This window comes from Styela clava, chromosome 1 (assembly GCF_964204865.1).
Source record: "Styela clava chromosome 1, kaStyClav1.hap1.2, whole genome shotgun sequence".
Lineage (NCBI taxonomy): Eukaryota > Metazoa > Chordata > Ascidiacea > Stolidobranchia > Styelidae > Styela > Styela clava.
Window position 1 is genome coordinate 21,375,382 of NC_135250.1, and position 20,882 is coordinate 21,396,263.

Here is a 20,882-nt window from a genome sequence, read left to right on the forward strand (position 1 = left end):
AAAAAATCGCTTTTCTCTTCAATTACTTCATCAATTGCTTTGAAATTTTCAGTGATTAAAGATTCTTGAAGTCGATAAAAGGCTATTACTTTTATTCAGTCCTAAATATTTGATGAATCTAATATTTCATTCACAATTTTGCTGTCCTATTTTTTTACTGTGGGAACACGGTTTTTAATCCGCCAAGCGTGACGGCTGTCTTCCGCTTTTATTTTGCGAACTCGTGCTACGCGAAAGTCAAAGGTTAGTTGATACCAGAAACGCACTGTACACTAAGTAAGATAAACAACTTGGTTATGGACTTTTCCCCGACCTTTGACCCCGAAAAATTCTTTCTGTACTTTACCATTGCAAAATTCTCGGGGCTATTTTAGGAGTGCTTTTGCGATTTTGCGCCTGTAAAATGGGGTATGTGTTTCAAACCATCATTATGATTCATCGCATACAACCATCTGTTTTTTGAAAGCAACGGTAGAGAATTTCAGCCTAGTCTATCACAGTTATTTCTACACTAATTTTTTATTACTGCGAATAAATTAAAACTCCTAGAAAGACAGAGTGATCATTGAATTATCTGATTTATATTTAGGTTTCCTAAACACAACTGAAATCTATCGAATAGAGTTCAAAAACGGGAAAACGAGGTAATGTTTACGACCACGCTGGAAAATCTGTCTGAGTGAGAAAAGTGTCTGAGCGGATGCGAAAAGGAAACATTGTTACGTCACTTTTTGCATCTTGCTGATTAGCCAATGTCACGTAGTAAACAAGGAAGTCGATGCTCAGGGAAAGGTCCATGGCTTTCGTGTCTTTACATTTAACCATTGCTCTCTTGTTTTAAATGGTTGAATCACCTAATTGAGACAGCTGCGTATTTTGTATATTAATAGTGACCCGGAAATTCAAGACATTTTATCTTTTTTTCATATTTCTATTGGATACCAGCTTAATGCTCAAAATTCGGTCTTTGACCGTGAAACCTGGAATCTTATTCTCACATTCTCATTAATTACATTTTTGTCAAATTTTGTTTCAGCAGAACTACATTTTGCGAAAATGATTTCCAAAAAAATAGACCAGCAGCATATTCTGACAAAAAAGGCCAACAACGTTGGTTTTGTCCGGCCCACGCTCGTTTTGTGGGTCAAATAATTCTGTCTTTATTCTTATGACAACCTATTCTAAAGTGTCATGTGAAGATAAATTGTGACCGAACAAGGTAATTGCGCTATGATAACATACAATTATGAGGAAATACATGTATACAAGGAATGGTATTAGAGTCGTTTGTGAAAGAATGTTTTATATATTTTCCCTTCACTTTTTATATATTGAAACTCCAACAGTGCGCATTTTTACAAGAAATTAAGGACGAATCATAGATAAACAAATTAAAAAAGAAGTCACTTTAGTGAAGTGACGACTTTTCGACGTTGCGATGATTTTACCACGAGATTAACAAGATTTAATTGCCTAAAGGCATGTAGCTAATTGTATCGTGCAGTAAACATTTGCGCGTGGATTTCGACTTGAAAAATAAAAAGATGAAATTTAGTTGAGGGTTTTATTTTGTTCAAGATCAGATTGTTAATATAATTTTGCAAGAAGAAAATTGAATCTACAGAAGATATGTCGGAATCGCATTTCACCGGTTAGTAAACATCACTTGGAGTAAATATAAACCAAATTTGCATTATCTTTACAATTTTTCTATTTCAGATGAGGACGAGGGCCATATCTCAGACATAGGATCAGAAAATGAACATGGTCAACATATAGAGCTTCAAAACAGAGGGCAAATAGCAAATATATCATCAAACTCAAATGAATTAGCAATGTCACAAGAGAGATCATGTATGACTTTAAATTTTATATAGCCACGCAAAAGACTGCTAATCAAGGAATCACTTGTATATAGATATGCGATATTTGACTATTTTGAAGATTCTATTATTTTTTGTTATATAACACGAATATTATATATAGTAAAACTATATTTTCAGTCTTTGTAAATTATGTCGCAAGCCAAGGAGACAACAATACCCAACATTCGCATTCTTGTTGTCAAAATAATAGGTCAGTTCTAAATAACCCACGATAATTATATGTAGTGTGAAGTTGTGCAAATTCGATTTCAGTAAACGTTATCAAATGTCCATTGGTTTAAGATGTAAACGCGTTCCAGAAACCTATTGTTTATCATATCACTTTGCACTGGGATCTCCGAAAATTAATTTGGGATATATGAAGAATCGCTGAAGCAAATTTATAAATAAATTACTCACTTAAAACCACTAATTTATTTTTTAATTTTTTTATGTGAAATGATGGGTTAATTCAGATGGCGTGAGTGGAGGAGATTTCAAAAACGCAACATTTGGTTCACCGCAGTATAATCTGACTAAGAAAGGTATGATGCAAAACGAGATAAACGTATAGTTATACTATTGGGAAATCACTCAAAAATTCCGCACGCTGTAGATAAGTAGGTGTGCAACAGGCGACCCGCGTGCCACAACCAGGCCCGCCATACCATTCAGCGTGGACCTTCTTAACACTCAGATTTTTCCTCATTAAGCATAAAATCTCAATCCGACAGTATATGTTTAAAAAGACTCTCACATTGATAAAAATACATAATGTTTTTTTGCTAGTATCCCTGAGTTAATTCTTTTGCCATTTTGCCCGGTGTCTCTTTCTCCAAAATGAATCTCACCAAAAGCAGCTGCAGAAATCAACTGACTGATGAACATTTGACCAGTCAGTTGAAGGTTCTGCATCCTCTGTCAAAGCTGATGTTAACAAACTATGCAAGAAATCAAAATTTTAAGTATCCCACTAAAACGTTAATAAATAAAATTTTCATTATGAGAATTTTTTAATTCGTCGTGTACAGGAAAAATCTAAATTTTTTGTGTGGCGCAGCGAGACGTCCGAAGTTGTTACATGGTCCACCGGTGAAAATGTTGCACACCCCTGCTGCGAATGTTCATTATATTCTATTTGATAAAACAGTACACTTGGGAGAATTTTCCGCACCTTCAGAAGAGTAATTAAGGAGAATGGTTATAATTACAGATTTATTTTCATTCAGTATTTGTTATCTTTTTGCATCACATTGCATATCCTGATCATTGCATGTATCTGTTTTAGGATTCAACTGAATTTGTTACAGGGTGTTTTCTTCTCAATTTTCAATCAAAATTTTTATATTTTTTCAGATGGAGTAATTGATGGTGATTTCAGAAAGCAAATATATCACAACACGTACAACACTTACATAACTGAACAGAGTAAGTGTATTATGGATATATTTTCGTACTTTGCACAATCACGTGAAAGTAATATGATGCATTTATGTTTCTGCTCTAGCATCTTCTGCACCAGCACCTAGCGTGAACGAAAAACGACCACAAAGAGACACACAAGATCCCGTTGAAGATTTTGGGGAAGGTATAGCACCTATTTTCTGTATTTAATCAAAAACTGATAAAATATCAATACACGATTATCTTTTTAATATCATAACACAATATCAAAACAAAAAAAGAATTGTAATGGTGATAAGTCATTTGAACAAGCCAAGAAGTTTTTTTTTTATTTTCTGCCCTAACATAAATTGCATTAAACGTCCCTCGTTATCAGTTATCTAAACAAATGTCATTTAAACTAACGTTTAAAGAACTATAATATTCTTTGTACTTTAACACCAAAGCTCCGCTGCGTTGCTTTTTGGTGTCATTTAAATCTTTACATTACAGGTTGGATACAATTGAGTGACAAAATTGGATTATTCAAAACTCGAGCTTTGTGCAAGAAAGCACACATTTACCAAGGACTTCATTTAAGTAAAATAACAGGGAATATCCCCATAGCTATCAAATTCCTTACTCCGTACGACGAAGCAAATATAAAAGAGGCAAATATACTTCTGAAATTGCAACACCATCATGTTGTGTCTATTATTCATTCTGATGTTTACGAAGAAGGGCCGTTTCCGACAATGTATATAGCCATGGAACTTTGTCTCACCAAAACACTGTATGATTACATTCTTGAGCAGAGGACCACTGGAAACTTAATAATCTTTGCAAAAAAGCAATCAATGGTTCGGCAATTAACCGAAGGACTCGCATTTATTCATCTAAACAACGTATTACATAGAGATCTCAAGCCTGAAAACATTTTGTTTGCCTTAGATGAGAAATCTTTAAAAATTTCCGACTTTGGTTTGAGTAAAGAATTGAGCCATGGACGGTCGGTTACTGCACAAAGCATGATTCGTCCCGGTACAGACGGGTATCGACCTCCGGAAACTTACAATTCTGATGTCATATTGAAACAAGCGGATATTTTTTCCTATGGTTTGGTTGTTTATTTCATATTGAGTGATGGACGCCATGCTTTTGGCGCCGAACCCGATTTATGGAATTACAACTTAAAAAAAAACAAGAATCTAAATATTGAGCTTCCTACGATACCTAGATCCGAAACAGCAAAAGAGTTGATAGAATGGACATTGCAATGCACCGTCGTGCAAGAAAATTTTAGAGCACGAGTTCTTACTACGCAAAACTGCTACAAAGCCCAAGAGTAAGTTAATTATTTTGGATTGGGGGGTATTTTCTTAGCATTCTATTTTGACACTATTGTTATTTGAAACTATTACCTTGCTTTTTTTTTACAAACAGCTTGAAAAAGTTTAGATTTTTCAGCTCATGATTATTTTATAGATGGCAAGTTAAAGTCAAAGTATCAATCTGCAAATGTGCTCAAAGCTATGAAAATGAGAAATTCCGAAGTTAGATAAATTTCACACGCCATCGTATCTTAAATACACGCTCTAATATGAAGATTCTTTTTGTATAATTTTCAGGTTTGTCTACAGATGAAGATTATTTTGTATCCCTCACCGATAGTATTAATGTCAGCAGAACATCGAGTTTTTCCTCGTCAGCGAAAGTTTCTGACGTCTGCGCAGAGGGTGGGTGAAATTATGCATATATACTTGGATAGCCAGTGGTTCCCAATCTTCTTCGATACATTCTTCCCTTTGCCTATTTTGAAACTTAATATTGCAATAATTATGAATAATAATAGCGAAACTAATCCGAAAAGAAAGTAATATTTCCTTCCCGAAAACAACAAGATTACTCTCTGGGGAGTAATTCTACTTGGTTGGGATCGACCCCAATACTGGAAAAATATAAGTTTTTAATTGATTTATATACACATATGTTATTAATTTCAAGGTTCAGCAAATGCAGTCGCAATTTTTGATCGCGATTCGGGACATATATCCGCCTTATCGCCATCTGCTATGAGGTGGATCCCAATGAAGGTGAGCTGCTCTATTGAGTTATTTGAAATATCTAAGCACAGCACAGCTAATGCCTTGAAATAGATTTTGTTTTATTCAATTGGAATTGACCATACACGTATTATATTCTAATAATGGGTTGAGAAATACCACGGATTTTTCAATCACAGTGTCAAAAATTTCCTGATGACATCATCGACAACAATTTTCATTCCATGCGGATAAACAATTCAATTTACGTGTTGATGGAGACAAAGGCAGTCTATAGGCTTGACTATCGAAAAACGGAAGCAGAATGGGAAAGAGTAGCAGATATGATTGAAAATCATGGATGGTTTGCTCCTGCTGAAGCACTCGACGGTGAGCAACTTGAAATAAGGTGTAAGAATTTCCTATAATCTCTAAGATGGAATCTTCTTTAAAATGCTATATTCGTCATTATTGTCCCAGAAAACTGTTAACTGCAATACCACACTTAATTAATTAATAAATATTTTAATCAGGATGCATCTATGTTGTTGGAAGAGGATATGCACCGTATCCCACATCGCCAAGAAAATTTGTTGAAAAATACGATCCGAAGATTGATAAATGGACAAGAGTTCGAGATATGAACGGTGAAAGGGAAAATCACTATATCGCCGTCTGTAACGGTGAGTTACATCACACCACTCTCATACATAGGGCCCTGGCATTTCCCTGGTCCCATGGTTTCGTTTATCGTTCGTTTTGCAGGTTATGAAACCGGACTTACAAGATCTATATTGGAAATAAAGGAAATAAAATAAAATAATATGACGCATTTAAATGCTTAACAAGTCTACATTTAGCACATACAATGGAGCTCTACTATTCCAGGTTTTATTTATTGCTTTGCGGGCAGAGATGAACACTGGAATTCGACAGTAGAAGTCGAGAGATACCACGCTGCTTCCGACGTTTGGCAAAATGTCTCTCCAATGACACGCCCCATGGAGTTCCCCCCGATGAGACCCGTTACGTTTAATGACGTCATATACGTAATGAGTATGATACTTTTATAATTTTTTAAATAAACAAATGAATTTGTGCATTTCCGTTAAGGATATATATCCAAGTTAACTAGATATTTCGCGATATACGTATATCATAATATGCTATTTTATGAAAAAAAAAAACAGATCACAGTGACATACAATTGTATGATACCGTGAATGACACTTGGACAATCGTTACTCCTGGCGGACCATTTCCATACGATCAAGCTGTCAGTTTCGCGGCATTTGCAGTAGACAACAACATAATCGGAGTCGGCTACAAAAAAAGGTACGATTCAATTAGCTAAATAGTCAAGAACATGTTTGAATTGGTCAGCTTTTATTTCAAACTCATGTTTGCAAAATAAATTACAAATAACTGCAGATTGATTGATTACCGATTTTTACCAAATTTGAGATACAGGAGGGTAATTACTATATTTTCTGACATATAGGCAGCATTTTTTGTATCACCGTTCAGGCTGTTTGAAAAAAAACACCGGCAGGAATTATATTGGTCGGCCATTACATTAATATTTATTTATCAGGCATAGTCAACCTAGGCTAATAGATTCCTCATTGGATTTTTAGTTTTCTATGAAGCCGATTTTGTTAGCATATATTCCCGACCCGACCACAAATATAGAAACCAAGTAACAATTAAGACTAGCCAACCACTTTATTCAATTTCGCTAGTTGCCTCAGCTATCCATAACACCAGTCAATTCAATGACATCAGTAATGTAACAATATGTCAGAAAATTTTTCTGATTATTGTTATGACGAAACAACACCAAATTCAATTTTTGTTTACCCTTGCGCCAATGCGACGCGGGTCACAAAAAATGAAGCGGCGGGCCAGATGTGGCCCGCGGGCCCGGGTTTGGACCACCCTGATTTATACTATGTTGCAAATAATATACCAAAATGGTTCACACTTTGCTTTTATATATACTTTCACACAGCAGGAACATTACAATCCCGCAGTTTAAATTGTTTAAAAGGGTAGTTTCAATATGTATGATTTGGTTTCTGCGAGACTAACTACTTATCCTTCTTCTATGCTTTTTTGTCGGCGGATCCGTATGCATATAGTGCAAGGATGCTGTAGCAAGATTAAAGATAACTATCCTAAGTGATTCAAGAGTCTTTGAACTCTTGAATCACTTAGTTCAATATGTATCCTGCAAAATCAGTTTCATTTTTCCGTGGATTAAGAATCTAATGATTTAGTAGACATGAATTTCATATATACAAGCTAAAGAGCGTTATGTCTGGTAAACCATGAGGATAATTTTTAGAATTTAATGGTTTGCTAATGCCACTCTGATTAGGCAACGACAAACCACTCACAAGTAAACCGAGCATAACATGAAATACGTTCCAATTCCAATCAAACTAACAGACATCGTTGGTTATTGTGCGTTTCATCTAGTTTCGACCACATCAACGTCTAATCATGTGATATTGATACGTTTGTTTCACTGTTTGGTTCTCTGCGTGTGTTACAATTTTGCTAATACTGTACAATAAATGAAGATAGTCGGTTCTGTTAATTCCAATCGATAATCTTGTCATATATATAACTCAGCGATACATGAATATTGGTCATAAGATTGTTGACGAATCACTATGTATTAATTGTTATGAGATAAATAGGTTGAAATAAAAGGTAAGGTTGAAAAATTGTAAATCTGACATGTGTCAGTGGTTTGAAATTTTTACTCCTTAATAGTCTTTGTTATCCTTCCCAATATATAAGGTTCAGATTACAAGTCTTGCTGCTCATTGGCTAATTTTCCTCGGTTGTAATTACAGAAGCTATGGATATGCACTTCCACATGGCAACAAAGCGTTTGAGTAAACATAGTTATATAATTCAACGAAGTTTATTCTTTATTCAACAGAAATAGTCACATACATCAGTTAGAGTTAGCAACGATGAAATGGACGTTTTTAGAAACCGTTAAAAGCAATATTCTGCCCCGCGAATGCGTTGAGCTCTCGTTGAATCGTCGACAACAGACTGTTGAGGCAAGGGACAAGTGTTCCATCATTACCAATAAAAAAATAAACCGTTTTATTTTATTGATTGTGGATAACTTTATATGATTGTGCTTTTTTTGGGTGCCGTTTATATACTTTTACACTCCATACTCTGTTGACCAAATAATTATGTCGATTCAAATATATATACATATTTTGTGATTTAAAGAATATTGTACTATGATTTTGATATATATTCCAGGGGACGATACATATAAATCTTCTATCATCAACACCGACCGTACTTTTTTTTTGCTTCAATTTTTATTTTATTTGTATCCTGCGCCGTACTTGAGTCGGCTTGACTTTCCAAAATGTGATGCTTTCACTTTAAATCTGTAGCGTACTGTCAGTCTATGTACGAATTTCCCAGTTCGAAATATCTTCTAATATGGTCTGATGTCAATCTTTTTCCCAGAAATCACTCCAATTAATGCTATTTCAATCTTATTTATAAACTAAAAATCTTAATACAATCAAATACTACAATGAATCATCAGAAAAGAAAGAAAATACAATAAAAATAACGAATACTGGGTATCAAAATGTAAGAAAAACAATATATAACGTTATATATACACTAACGACTTGAAATCTGAAGACAATCCCTAAAATCAAGCACTGTAATTGCACTATACTCAAACAGCAATGTCATTTTACTGACTAACATATTCAGGACTATCATAAACCAATGACCATAAACTAAAAAATAAACATAACTTGGTACCCTACTTAGAAACTTGCAACAATTTTACAGACATAAAAGACCCAAACACAAGAGAAATCTAGCTATAACAACCACAGCTGCATTGCTGCAACCGGTAGCAGTGTTTCGACCAATAAAATACAAAATCTAACAGTAGATTAAATAAAGGTGTTACGAATCAAAAGGAGTAATTTCACCCCCAGACCCCGCGCATGATAGATTGGGTGCGGCATCAATAGGCCTGATTATATTCCCTAGAAACCGATCCAACGGGTTCGATCTGGCAATAACGTAGTGGTATTTGAGGCAACCATACGCCTTAGATCAGCGGTTCCCAAACTATGGGTCGCGACCCACTGGTGGGTCGCAAAAGGAAACTTAGTGGGTCGTGAAAAGATGTAGAAAGCTTTGATTAAATACTTATCGATCTTGACCGGTAAATATGTTGATGAGTATTTGTCTTTTTGTATGTTTGTCTGTTAGATACACGCGATATCTCACGAAACCTAGATTGAATCCGCTCCAAATTTTGCTCGTTATACTGGTTATTAGGATCGGTTGCGACTCGAACACGTAAATCTTCAAAAAAACAAAAGAAATTAAATTGAATTTTAATTCTAATCTGTGAAAGATTCCTTTTTACGATCTTCGCGCAAAGGAACAAAAGTTTGCCACACAAAGAATGACCATATGTGTTTTTTTACGCATAGCGTTTTTTTTTTTTTGAAAGAGGTCTTTTGTGTTCATTTATCAAAAATAAAATTACATTGTAGAAAATCACGAGATTTTTTAATAAACCTTATATAAAAACCGACATCCATTGTTTTCATTTGCATTTCCTATACAAAAATCAGGTGACAAATATCATAATTGTGATATCACACAATCTTGAATAGTGGTGTGAACTTCACCTTACCTCAAGGTCATTGAACCTTTCCTCTCCTACCCATTTCAAATTTATTTTAAGGGTAGGGTCCAAATACAATCAATTTAAAATTCAAATTAGGTATTATTTTTAAGCCAGGTTTTATTTTCGAGGAAACACGGTAGTTTTGCGATGATTAGCAGCCAATACAGTGTTCTGTGTTATGTTCTAAAAAGGTAAAAAGTTTGGGAACCACTGCCTTAGATGTTTCACATGTTCACGAGCACCATGATGAGCATCGCTCCAACGCTGCTTTGGTAGAACAATTAATCAATGGTACTGAAACTATGCGTATATTTTATCTCAATATTTTGAAAATTGAATACAAAATAATAAGGATGAAGCGGATTAAACAGTAGAATCCAAATCAGATGCGATTTCCATTTTGTGTTGTATATAATTGTAGACACTATTGCTCTTTCTGATGAACTCGTTCGACTTCTAACCATAATCTGTGAACGAAATACCAAGTTCAGTAACGTCATAAAAGATACGACAATAAAATTACCATTTCGTCGGAAATAGTAAAATCACACTTCTGCCCACATGGTATTGAAACAAACTATGAAATCAGCAGCATGTTGCACGCCGCACAGAACAATATAAAAATTACGGCACTACCGGTAGTTAGGCTGACAATACGTTAACTTTTTACCATACAGTGAGTGTATTTAAAATTTGTCGATCAAATCTTGGTAAGTGAGCTCACGTTTTTACTTGAAACACAACTTTGCTTATGTCATTACCATCCTAGTATTATCGTATCGGAATAAAAGTTTCAGTTGGAGCCCGTTCAAACGATTTTATAGTGAAAATTCAAAAATTGTGCGAGTACCAGTAACAGATTGAGGTACCGGATTTTTACTAACTCTGCAAATGTGGCGTATAAAGTTCAATTTCTTCTATAAGAAATGTCTTTGCCAGTATCCCACCAACTCCAGCATTCCATTCACATCAACTAACTGGCGTTTGACACGAGAAATGCGGGTTTAGTTGAACTTGCCAGAGCGAGGTAAATAAATCGTACTTGGAGCAGAAATTCGTAAGTTCGGTCCGAATTGCTTGAATAACGATATAAGTGCTCAGGTTATCGTTCTAGTTTTTGTGCTTATAAAATCCTTCAAAACTACACCAAAATACTGAAATACAAGACCGAAGCTGGTATCATATGATTATTAAGATATAGAAAAACCATACGTAGCAGGGTTGTCATATTCCAGTGATAAAAAAGCCAGGTCAATACACAAAAATTCATCAGTTTTACTGAGTACAAAAGCCCCATAATTTGTCAGATTTATAATCTTCACACAATAGTGGATTTGCACAGTTGACAATATGCTGATTTAGAGCCATCAGTTGATTTAGTGGGCCACGCATTACAGTCAAGCTGACATTTATATATATAAAAAAAAGTTTGAAAAATCAAAAACCTAATTTTAATAAATTATCATCGTATATTTCAATTTAGTCGAGATAGTTTGCGGCCCCGACAATAAATCTAAAAGCAAATTGTGTCGTAATTAAATGTTTTCATCCTTAGTTTCGATTGTGACCGAACATGACAATATATACATTTTTTATTTTCTTGCAATTTAGAACGTATGAAATAGCTACAGTATTTAGCGCGGAATATATCGTTATCCCGGCGTCGTTGAAAATATCATTCATTTTAAGTTGGCGATATTAATTTATAGGCAAAAATAAAATCATAACAAACGACATGAATATAATTAAATCAACGCCGACTCAATATATTAAACACGATTTCCGATCGTAATTCTCCATCATTGGCGGATGGAAATTTGAAATCGGGTTCACTCATTTGAATATGACGATGATCGAGTAATAATAATTGCGTTTTGCTGAATCAACGAATGGTTTCGTGAGCAAAATAAAAATTGAAGGCCGTGGTAGCTGCCCTGCCAGGCGCCCAGCAACTATTTGCCACTCTGTTGGCCAGTTTGTTTATCCGCGTGTACGCACAATGTGTCTTATTTATAGTTTCAGTTGCTAGCGAAATTTAGTGAAAAGACTGTGATACGCGCGTGACAGACAAAAAAGGTAATGAAATGAAAAAAATAAAACCAGAAGCAAAACAAAAAATAAAAAAAAACGGTAAAGTAAAACAAAAATAAATAAACAACAGATAAATAAAAAAGATTATTTCTAATTTTGATTTTCATGTGTGTGTGTGCTCATTTTCGTACATTACGTTCTCTCCCAGCTGTTACATTATGCCGCCTCCTTCGACCGCCGTTCTCACACTCGCCACGGTCTTTGCTTAGCCTAGCCTTGGCGGCCGACGCAAAATGTAAACTAGATAGCGATCGGAGAACGCCGACTTATCGATCTTGCGGTTTCGATTCTTTCGCTCTGGCTCAATAGCGACAGCGCGTGTCCCACCACTAATTAAATATTAACTTGCTAATTATACGACATAATTCATCCAATATCAATAGGATTCTGGTCCGAGATATGATGAATGTACATGCAATGGAGCAGATACAACCTCGTTTTCGTGAGATACCGCGTAAATTACGAAAGTGAAACAAACAAACAAACAAACAGACAAATACCTATCAACATACCTACAGAACGAGATCAATAACTAAGAAACATACCATTCGTAGTTCGTTATTTCTCTGTTCTTTCTTCTTTCCGTGTGTACCATTTCCATTTACTATGCAGTATTCTAATTTTAACATGTATTTGTTACGAGGTTTAACCATTATTATAATTTTTACAAATACCATGTCCTACTACTATTTTAGGATAAAAATATGACAGCGAAAATACTCAAATTTACTGAGCCAGTTTGGCTGATAAAAGACTAAAAACAGGCCAGAATACGATTCCCGTGTCTGCTAGCAGGGTCAGGACATGCATGGCTCATAGTTCACGATCTATCCAAGAAAAAAAATAATTTCAAGATCAGTATTCTAACCTAATTTTTGAAACATTCTGGATTATATAATGTCGTTAATTAGCGAAAAACAATAAAAAGGCGTTTTAAGCTATTCAATTGCGATTTTCTAAAATATCCCACTTTAGAAGTAGAAATATTTTTTTGTACATTAAAGTCCATTAAATTTACTTGTTTTTAAAATGTAGAAAATATTGTGCATTCATATTAGTTCAAAAGATATAAAGCAAACAATATCAATAATTAGCGAAAAACGTAAAAAAAAGTCGTTTCTAAGCTATTCAATTGCAATTCTCTAAAATAGCCCACATTGGGAGTAGAAATATTTTTATTCTACATTGAAGTATATTAAATTTACTTGTTTTTAAAATGTAGAAAATAATGTGCATTCATATCAGTTTAAAAGATATAAAGCAAACAATGGTGATAAGTAGCGAAAAACGTAAAAAAGGTCGTTTCTAAGCTATTCAATTGCAATCCTCTAAAATATCCCACATTAGGAGTAGAAATATTTTTATTGTACATTAAAGTCCATTGAATGTATTTGATTTAAAAATGTAGAAAATAATGTGCATTTATATTAGTTCAAAAGATATAAAGCAAACAATGGCGATAATTAGCGAAAAACGGAAATAAGGGTGTTTCGACGATATTCAATTGCGATTCTCTAAAATATCCCACTTTGGGAGAAGAAATATTTTTGTTGTACATTAAAGTATATTGAATTTACTTGTTTTTAAAATGTAGAAAATAATGCGCATCCATATTAGTTCAAAAGATATAAAGCAAACAATGGCGATAATTAGCGAAAAACGGAAATAAGGGTGTTTCGACGATATTCAATTGCGATTCTCTAAAATATCCCACTTTGGGAGTAGAAATATTTTTGTTGTACATTAAAGTACATTGAATTTACTTGTTTTTAAAATGTAGAAAATAATGCGCATCCATATTAGTTCAAAAGATATTAAGGAAACTACGTCGATAATTAGCGAAAAAAGAAAAAAAAAGCGTTTCAAAGCTGTTTAATTGCGATTTTCTAAAATATTCCACATTAGGAGTAGAAATATTTTTATTGTACATTAAAGTCCATTGAATGTATTTGATTTAAAAATGTAGAAAATAATGTGCATTTATATTAGTTCAAAAGATATAAAGCAAACAATGGTGATAATTAGCGAAAAACGTAAAAAAGGTCGTTTCTAAGCTATTCAATTGCAATCCTCTAAAATATCCCACATTGGGAGTAGAAATATTTTTATTGTACATTGAAGTATATTAAATTTACTTGTTTTTAGAACGTTGAAAATAATGCGCGTGAATATTAGTTCAAGAGATATAAAGTAAACAATGTGGATAATTAGCGAAAAACGTAAATAAGGGCGTTTCGACGTTATTCAATTGCGATTCGCTAAAATATCTCACATTAGGAGTAGATGTATTTTTATTGTACACTGAAGTACATTAAATTTACTTGTCTTTAAAATGTACAAAATTATGCGCATCCATATTAGTTAAAAAGATATAAAGCAAACAATGGCGATAATTAGCGAAAAACGTAAAAAAGGGCGTTTCGACGATATTCAATTGCGATTTTTCGAAATATTCCACATTATGAGTAAAAATATTCCTATTGTACATCAAAGTATATTTTTTTTACTTCTTTTTTAGAATGTAGAAAATAATACGCATCCGTATTAGTTCAAAAGATATAAAGCAAACAATGTCGATAATTAGCGAAGAACGTAAAAAAGGGCGATTAGACGATATTCAATTGCGATTCTCTTTAATATCCCACATTAGGAGTAAATATATTCTTATTCTACATTAAAGTAAATTGAATTTACTTGTTTTTAAAATGTAGAAAATAATGCGCAACCATATTATTTCAAATGATATAAAGCAAACAATGTCGATAATCCGCGAAAAACGTAAAAAAAGGCGTTTCGACGATATTTAATTGCGATTTTCTGAAATATCCCACTTTGGGAGTAGAAATATTTTTATTGTACATAGAAGTATAATAAATTTACTTGTTTTGAATCGCAATTGAATATCGTCGAAACGCCCTTTTTTACGTTCTTCGCTAATTATCGACATTGTTTGCTTTATATCTTTTGAACTAATACGGATGCGTATTATTTTCTACATTCTAAAAAGAAGTAAAAAAATATACTTTGATGTACAATAGGAATATTTTTACTCATAATGTGGAATATTTCGAAAAATCGCAATTGAATATCGTCGAAACGCCCTTTTTTTACGTTTTTCGCTAATTATCGCCATTGTTTGCTTTATATCTTTCTAACTAATATGGATGCGCATAATTTTGTACATTTTAAAGACAAGTAAATTTAATGTACTTCAGTGTACAATAAAAATACATCTACTCCTAATGTGAGATATTTTAGCGAATCGCAATTGAATAACGTCGAAACGCCCTTATTTACGTTTTTCGCTAATTATCCACATTGTTTACTTTATATCTCTTGAACTAATATTCACGCGCATTATTTTCAACGTTCTAAAAACAAGTAAATTTAATATACTTCAATGTACAATAAAAATATTTCTACTCCTAATGTGGGATATTTTAGAGGATTGCAATTGAATAGCTTAGAAACGACCTTTTTTTTCGTTTTTCGCTAATTATCACCATTGTTTGCTTTATATCTTTTGAACTAATATGAATGCACATTATTTTCTACATTTTAAAATCAAATACATTTAATGGACTTTTATGTACAATAAAAATATTTCTACTCCTAATGTGGAATATTTTAGAAAATCGCAATTAAACAGCTTTGAAACGCTTTTTTTTCTTTTTTCGCTAATTATCGACGTAGTTTCCTTAATATCTTTTGAACTAATATGGATGCGCATTATTTTCTACATTTTATAAACAAGTAAATTCAATGTACTTTAATGTACAACAAAAATATTCCTACTCCCGAAGTGGGATATTTTAGAGAATCGCAATTGAATATCGTCGAAACACCCTTATTTCCGTTTTTTGCTAATTATCGCCATTGTTTGCTTTATATCTTTTGAACTAAAATGGATGCGCATTATGTTATACATTTTTAAAACAAGTAAATTTAATTGACTTTAATGTACAAAAAAATATTTCTACTTCTAAAGTGGGATATTTTAGAAAATCGCAATTGAATAGCTTGAAACGCCTTTTAATTGTTTTTCGCTAATTATCGACATTATATAATCCAGAATGTTTCAAAAATTAGGTTAGAATACTGATCTTGAAATTATTTTTCTTCTTGGATAGATCGTGAACTATGAGCCATGCATGTCCTGACCCTGCTAGCAGACACGGGAATCGTATTCTGGCCTGTTTTTAGTCCTTTATCAGCCAAAGTGGCTCAGTAAATTTGAGTATTTTCGCTGTCATATTTTTATCCTAAAATAGTAGTAGGACATGGTATTTGTAAAAATTATAATAATGGTTAAACCTCGTAACAAATACATGTTAAAATTAGAATACTGCATAATAAATAGAAATGGTGCACACGGAAAGAAGAAAGAACGGAGAAATAACGAACTACGAATGGTATGTTTGTTACTTATTGATCTCGTTCTGTAAGTATGTTGATAGGTATTTGTCTGTTTGTTTGTTTGTTTCACTTTCGTAATTTTCGCGGTATCTCACGAAAGCGAGGTTGAATCTACTCCATTGCATGTACATTCATCATATCTCGGACCAGAATCCTATTGATATTGGATGAATTATGTCGTATAATTAGCAAGTAAATATTTGATTAGTGGTGGGACACGCGCTGTCGCTATTGAGCCAGAGCGAAAGAATCGAAACCGCAAGATCGATAAGTCGGCGTTCTCCGATCGCTATCTAGTTTACATTTTGCGTCGGCCGCCTAGGCTAGGCTAAGCAAAGGCCGTGGCGAGTGTGAGAACGGCGGTCGAAGGAGGCGGCATAATGTAACAGCTGAGAGAGAACGTAATGTACGAAAATGAGCACACACACACATGAAAATCAAAATTAGAAATAATCTTTTTTATTTATCTGTTGTTTATTTATTTTTGTTTTACTTTACCGTTTTTTTTTTATTTTTTGTTTTGCTTCTGGTTTTATTTTTTTCATTTCATTACCTTTTTTGTCTGTCACGCGCGTATCACAGTCTTTTCACTAAATTTCGCTAGCAACTGAAACTAAATAAGACACATTGTGCGTACACGCGGATAAACAAACTGGCCAACAGAGTGGCAAATAGTTGCTAGGCGCCTGGCAGGGCAGCTACCACGGGCTTCAATTTTTATTTTGCTCACGAAACCATTCGTTGATTCAGCAAAACGCAATTAGTATTACTCGATCATCGTCATATTCAAATGAGTGCACCCGATTTCAAATTTCCATCCGCCAATGATGGAGAATTACGATCGGAAATCGTGTTTAATATATTGAGTCGGCGTTGATTTAAATATATTCATGTCGTTTGGTATGATTTTATTTTTGCCTATAAATTAATATCGCCAACTTAAAATGAATGATATTTTCAACGACGCCGGGATATCAATAAATATCCCGCGCTAAATACTGTAGCTATTTTATACGTTCTAAATTGCAAGAAAATAAAAAATGTATATATTGTCATGTTCGGTCACAATCGAAACTAAGGATGAAAACATTTAATTACGACACAATTTGCTTTTAGATTTATTGTCGGAGCCGCAAACTATCTCGACTAAATTGAAATATACGATGATAATTTATTAAAATTATCAATCAAAAACATCCGTGTTTTAAGTACTTCAAGTCGGCGCTAATTGAAATCCCTTCATGTCTACTGTAATTTATTGCCGTGCCGCACACGGCTGCCTTCGATTACGATAAAACTTGAAATACGTAATTGTGAAATGTTTTAAATCAAAACCTGGACGGCGACGTTAGTATATGTGCGTCATATTCGCTATTCTTATGGAGATCGTATTTTTATGAACACGAAATACGGTATTCGAATTAGACATTCCTGCTTCAAGCATTGTATTAAATTTCTCCAAAATAAACAAATATCACCACACGCGTTTTTGGAGTTTTCGGTTTTCGGCTTTCCGTATGTAGAAAATATTACGTTAGTCGGCGCAAAAATTTTAAAGAAAGAATTTTCGTAAGTTGGATTTTTCATATCCAGAGCCTTTCGTAGGTAGAGTTTCTACTGTATTGTGGATACAACATAGACATCATAAATCATGGCGCAACAGTGACATAAATTAAGCGCATTAATAATAAGTTCAAAAAAATCGTCTTACAGTGTTGTTACTAGAAGGCTATTTCTTTTATTTATTCCAAAAATTTTGGGGTTTGAATGGATTCATTTTTCACTTCTGAGATAAATGGTAATGAACTACAAATTAAGGGTTGCCATATTGACTTTTTTAAAGCCAAATTTAACAATTTTGGCTTTTTTAGAACACGTTTGGTGTCAGAATTTCCGTTTGGCGTTTTGACTTTTGTGAAGTTGAACATTAAAATTATATGAAATATTTGGTGAGCAACAATAGCTTATTGCTTAGCTGTTTAACATATGGATTTCCCCGAGCATCGATCTTCATGTTTATTTCCCCAGTTACTCCCATAGTAAGTATGTGTACCAGGTTAGGGTTGGGGCATAATTTTATTCCGATTTTCCTTATTTTAGTTCAATTACGAATTCGGGGACTGTCTGTGTTAGCCAAATGAATAAACCCAGTGGTGGGATTCCGATATATTGTCAGCCGGTTCCATCACAAAAGTCTTACTTTTCAGCCAGTTATGTTACAAACAGAACATTGACAGTAACCAGTAATGCTAACCGGTTCGCTGATCTTATGAAAATTCACGAGACGGTTCTATAGAACCGATGCGAACCTGCTGAATCCCACCACTGATATATACCCCCTGCCCATGGATTTCAGTCCCTTTACAGAACTTGATGTGAAGTAGGCAAACAAAATTAGTTATCTCCATGTTAGTAACAATGTCAACAATGACGTAGCAATTGTAATTTCTGCAGCCGCTCAAGCAGGCTCGTGAACATTGCCCCGTTTTCAAAGTTTTGCTGTTATTTGTAAGTTTTTAGTTTTAGTCAAATAATAGTTGTTAATAAATAACTTAATGTCATTATGTCTTCCTTTAGTTAAGTTGCAGTGATCAAAATTTAATCTCACGAACGCTGTGATAAACCTAAGCAAAAATTAGATATTAATACGGTACCAGCAGTACGTGGTTGTATAATTTTAATAAAAACATTGGTTTTAAACCAGTTTATAATTGCCAACACATCAAAAACCCTCGAAAAAGCATATTTTTTGTTTTAATAGTGGAGTATAAAGAGAAATTTTTGAGGTATATCGTAAGTTTAAGTAGAAACATGTAGGTATATCACATACTACGGCGGCACCTTATATATATTGTATATATTTAATTGTGAAGTATTGCTGTCGGCCTAATAATTTTTGTTATTAGGTTTTTGATTTTTCAAACTTTTTTTATATATATGAATGTCAGCTTGACTGTAATGCGTGACCCACTAAATCAACTGATGGCTCTAAATCAGCATATTGTCAACTGTGCAAATCCACTTTTGTGTGAAGATTATAAATCTGACAAATTATGGGGCTTTTGTACTCAGTAAAACTGATGACTTTTTGTGTATTGACCTGGCTTTTTTATTACTGGAATATTACAACCCTGCTACGTATGGTTTTTCTATATCTTAATAATCATATGATAGTAGCTTCGGTCTTGTATTTCCGTATTTTGGTGTAGTTTTGAAGGATTTTATAAGCACAAAAACTAGAAAGATAACCTGAGCACTCATATCGTTATTCAAGCAATTCGGACCGAACTCACGAATTCTGCTCCAAGTACGATTTATTTACCTCGCTCTGGCAAGTTCAACTAAACCCGCATTTCTCGTGTCAAACGCCAGTTAGTTGATGTGAATGGAATGCTGGAGCTGGTGGGATACTGGTAGGTACAGCAAAGACCTTTCTTATAGAAGAAATTGAACTTTATACGCCACATTTGCAGAGTTAGTAAAAATCCGGTACCTCAATCTGTTACTGGTACTCGCACAATTTTTGAATTTTCACTATAAAATCGTTTGAACGGGCACCAACTGAAACTTTAATTCAGGTACGATAATACTAGGATGGTAATGACATAAGCAAAGTTGTGTTTCAAGTAAAAACGTGAGCTCACTTACCAAGATTTGATCGACAAATTTTAAATACACTCACTCACTGTATGTTAAAAAGTTAACATATTGTCAGCCTAACTACCGGTAGTGCCGTAACTTTTATATTGATCTGTGCGGCGTGCAACATGTTGCTGATTTCATAGTTTGTTACAATACCATGTGGGCAGAAGTGTGATTTCACTATTTCCGACGAAATGGTAATTTTATTATCGTATCTTTTATGACGTTACTGAACTTGGTATTTCGTTCACAGATTATGGTTAGAAGTCGAACGAGTTCATCAGAAAGAGCAACAGTGTCTACAATTATATATAACACAAAATGGAAATCGCATCTGATTTGGATTCTACTGTTTAATCCGCTTCATCAATTAATATACGCATAGTTTCAGCACCATTGATTAATTGTTCTACCGAAGCAGCGTTGGAGCGATGCTCATCATGGTGCTCGTGAACATGTGAAACATCTAAGGCACCAAAATTTTTAACTTTTTAGAACGCTATGCGTAAAAAAACACATGGTCATTCTTTGTGTGGCAAACTTTTGTTCCTTTGCGCGAAGATCGTAAAAAGGAATCTTTCACAGATTAGAATTTAGATTCAATTTAATTTCTTTTGTTTTTTTTAAGATTTACGTGTTCGAGTCGCCACCGATCCTAATAACCAGTATAACGAGAATTTCGGTCGGAGACCGAAGACTTATCGATCGTTAGGGGATCCCCCAAAAAAGAAACTG

At 33.9% G+C, this 20,882-nt stretch overlaps 2 protein-coding genes across 2 annotated transcripts; both read left to right on the forward strand.

The window, feature by feature from the left end:
- Positions 1-1,519: 1,519 nt before the first annotated feature.
- Positions 1,520-4,992, forward strand: LOC144422670 (uncharacterized). Its single transcript, XM_078112373.1, has 8 exons — positions 1,520-1,651; positions 1,720-1,854; positions 2,342-2,410; positions 3,222-3,293; positions 3,373-3,453; positions 3,762-4,593; positions 4,734-4,801; positions 4,877-4,992. Exons 1-8 carry the CDS (start codon positions 1,630-1,632, stop codon positions 4,990-4,992), a joined length of 1,395 nt encoding a protein of 464 aa, XP_077968499.1. The 5' UTR covers positions 1,520-1,629.
- Positions 4,502-6,696, forward strand: LOC120348600 (kelch-like protein 25). The gene is made up of 7 exons (XM_039418762.1): positions 4,502-4,593; positions 4,877-4,984; positions 5,253-5,341; positions 5,491-5,680; positions 5,824-5,973; positions 6,179-6,346; positions 6,481-6,696. Exons 3-7 carry the CDS (start codon positions 5,321-5,323, stop codon positions 6,642-6,644), a joined length of 693 nt encoding a protein of 230 aa, XP_039274696.1. The 5' UTR covers positions 4,502-4,593; positions 4,877-4,984; positions 5,253-5,320; the 3' UTR covers positions 6,645-6,696.
- The last annotated feature ends 14,186 nt before the right edge of the window (positions 6,697-20,882 follow it).

Bases quoted from the DNA above. Each gene is read 5' to 3' on its own strand.
- LOC144422670 (XM_078112373.1), top strand. From the start codon at position 1,630: ATGTCGGAATCGCATTTCACCG. The intron at 1,652-1,719 runs GTTAGTAAACAT...TTTCTATTTCAG, and splicing joins GTCGGAATCGCATTTCACCG to ATGAGGACGAGGGCCATATC. The intron at 3,294-3,372 runs GTAAGTGTATTA...TTTCTGCTCTAG, and splicing joins CACTTACATAACTGAACAGA to CATCTTCTGCACCAGCACCT.
- LOC120348600 (XM_039418762.1), top strand. From the start codon at position 5,321: ATGAGGTGGATCCCAATGAAG. The intron at 5,974-6,178 runs GTGAGTTACATC...CTACTATTCCAG, and splicing joins CTATATCGCCGTCTGTAACG to GTTTTATTTATTGCTTTGCG. The intron at 6,347-6,480 runs GTATGATACTTT...AAAAAAAAACAG, and splicing joins TGACGTCATATACGTAATGA to ATCACAGTGACATACAATTG.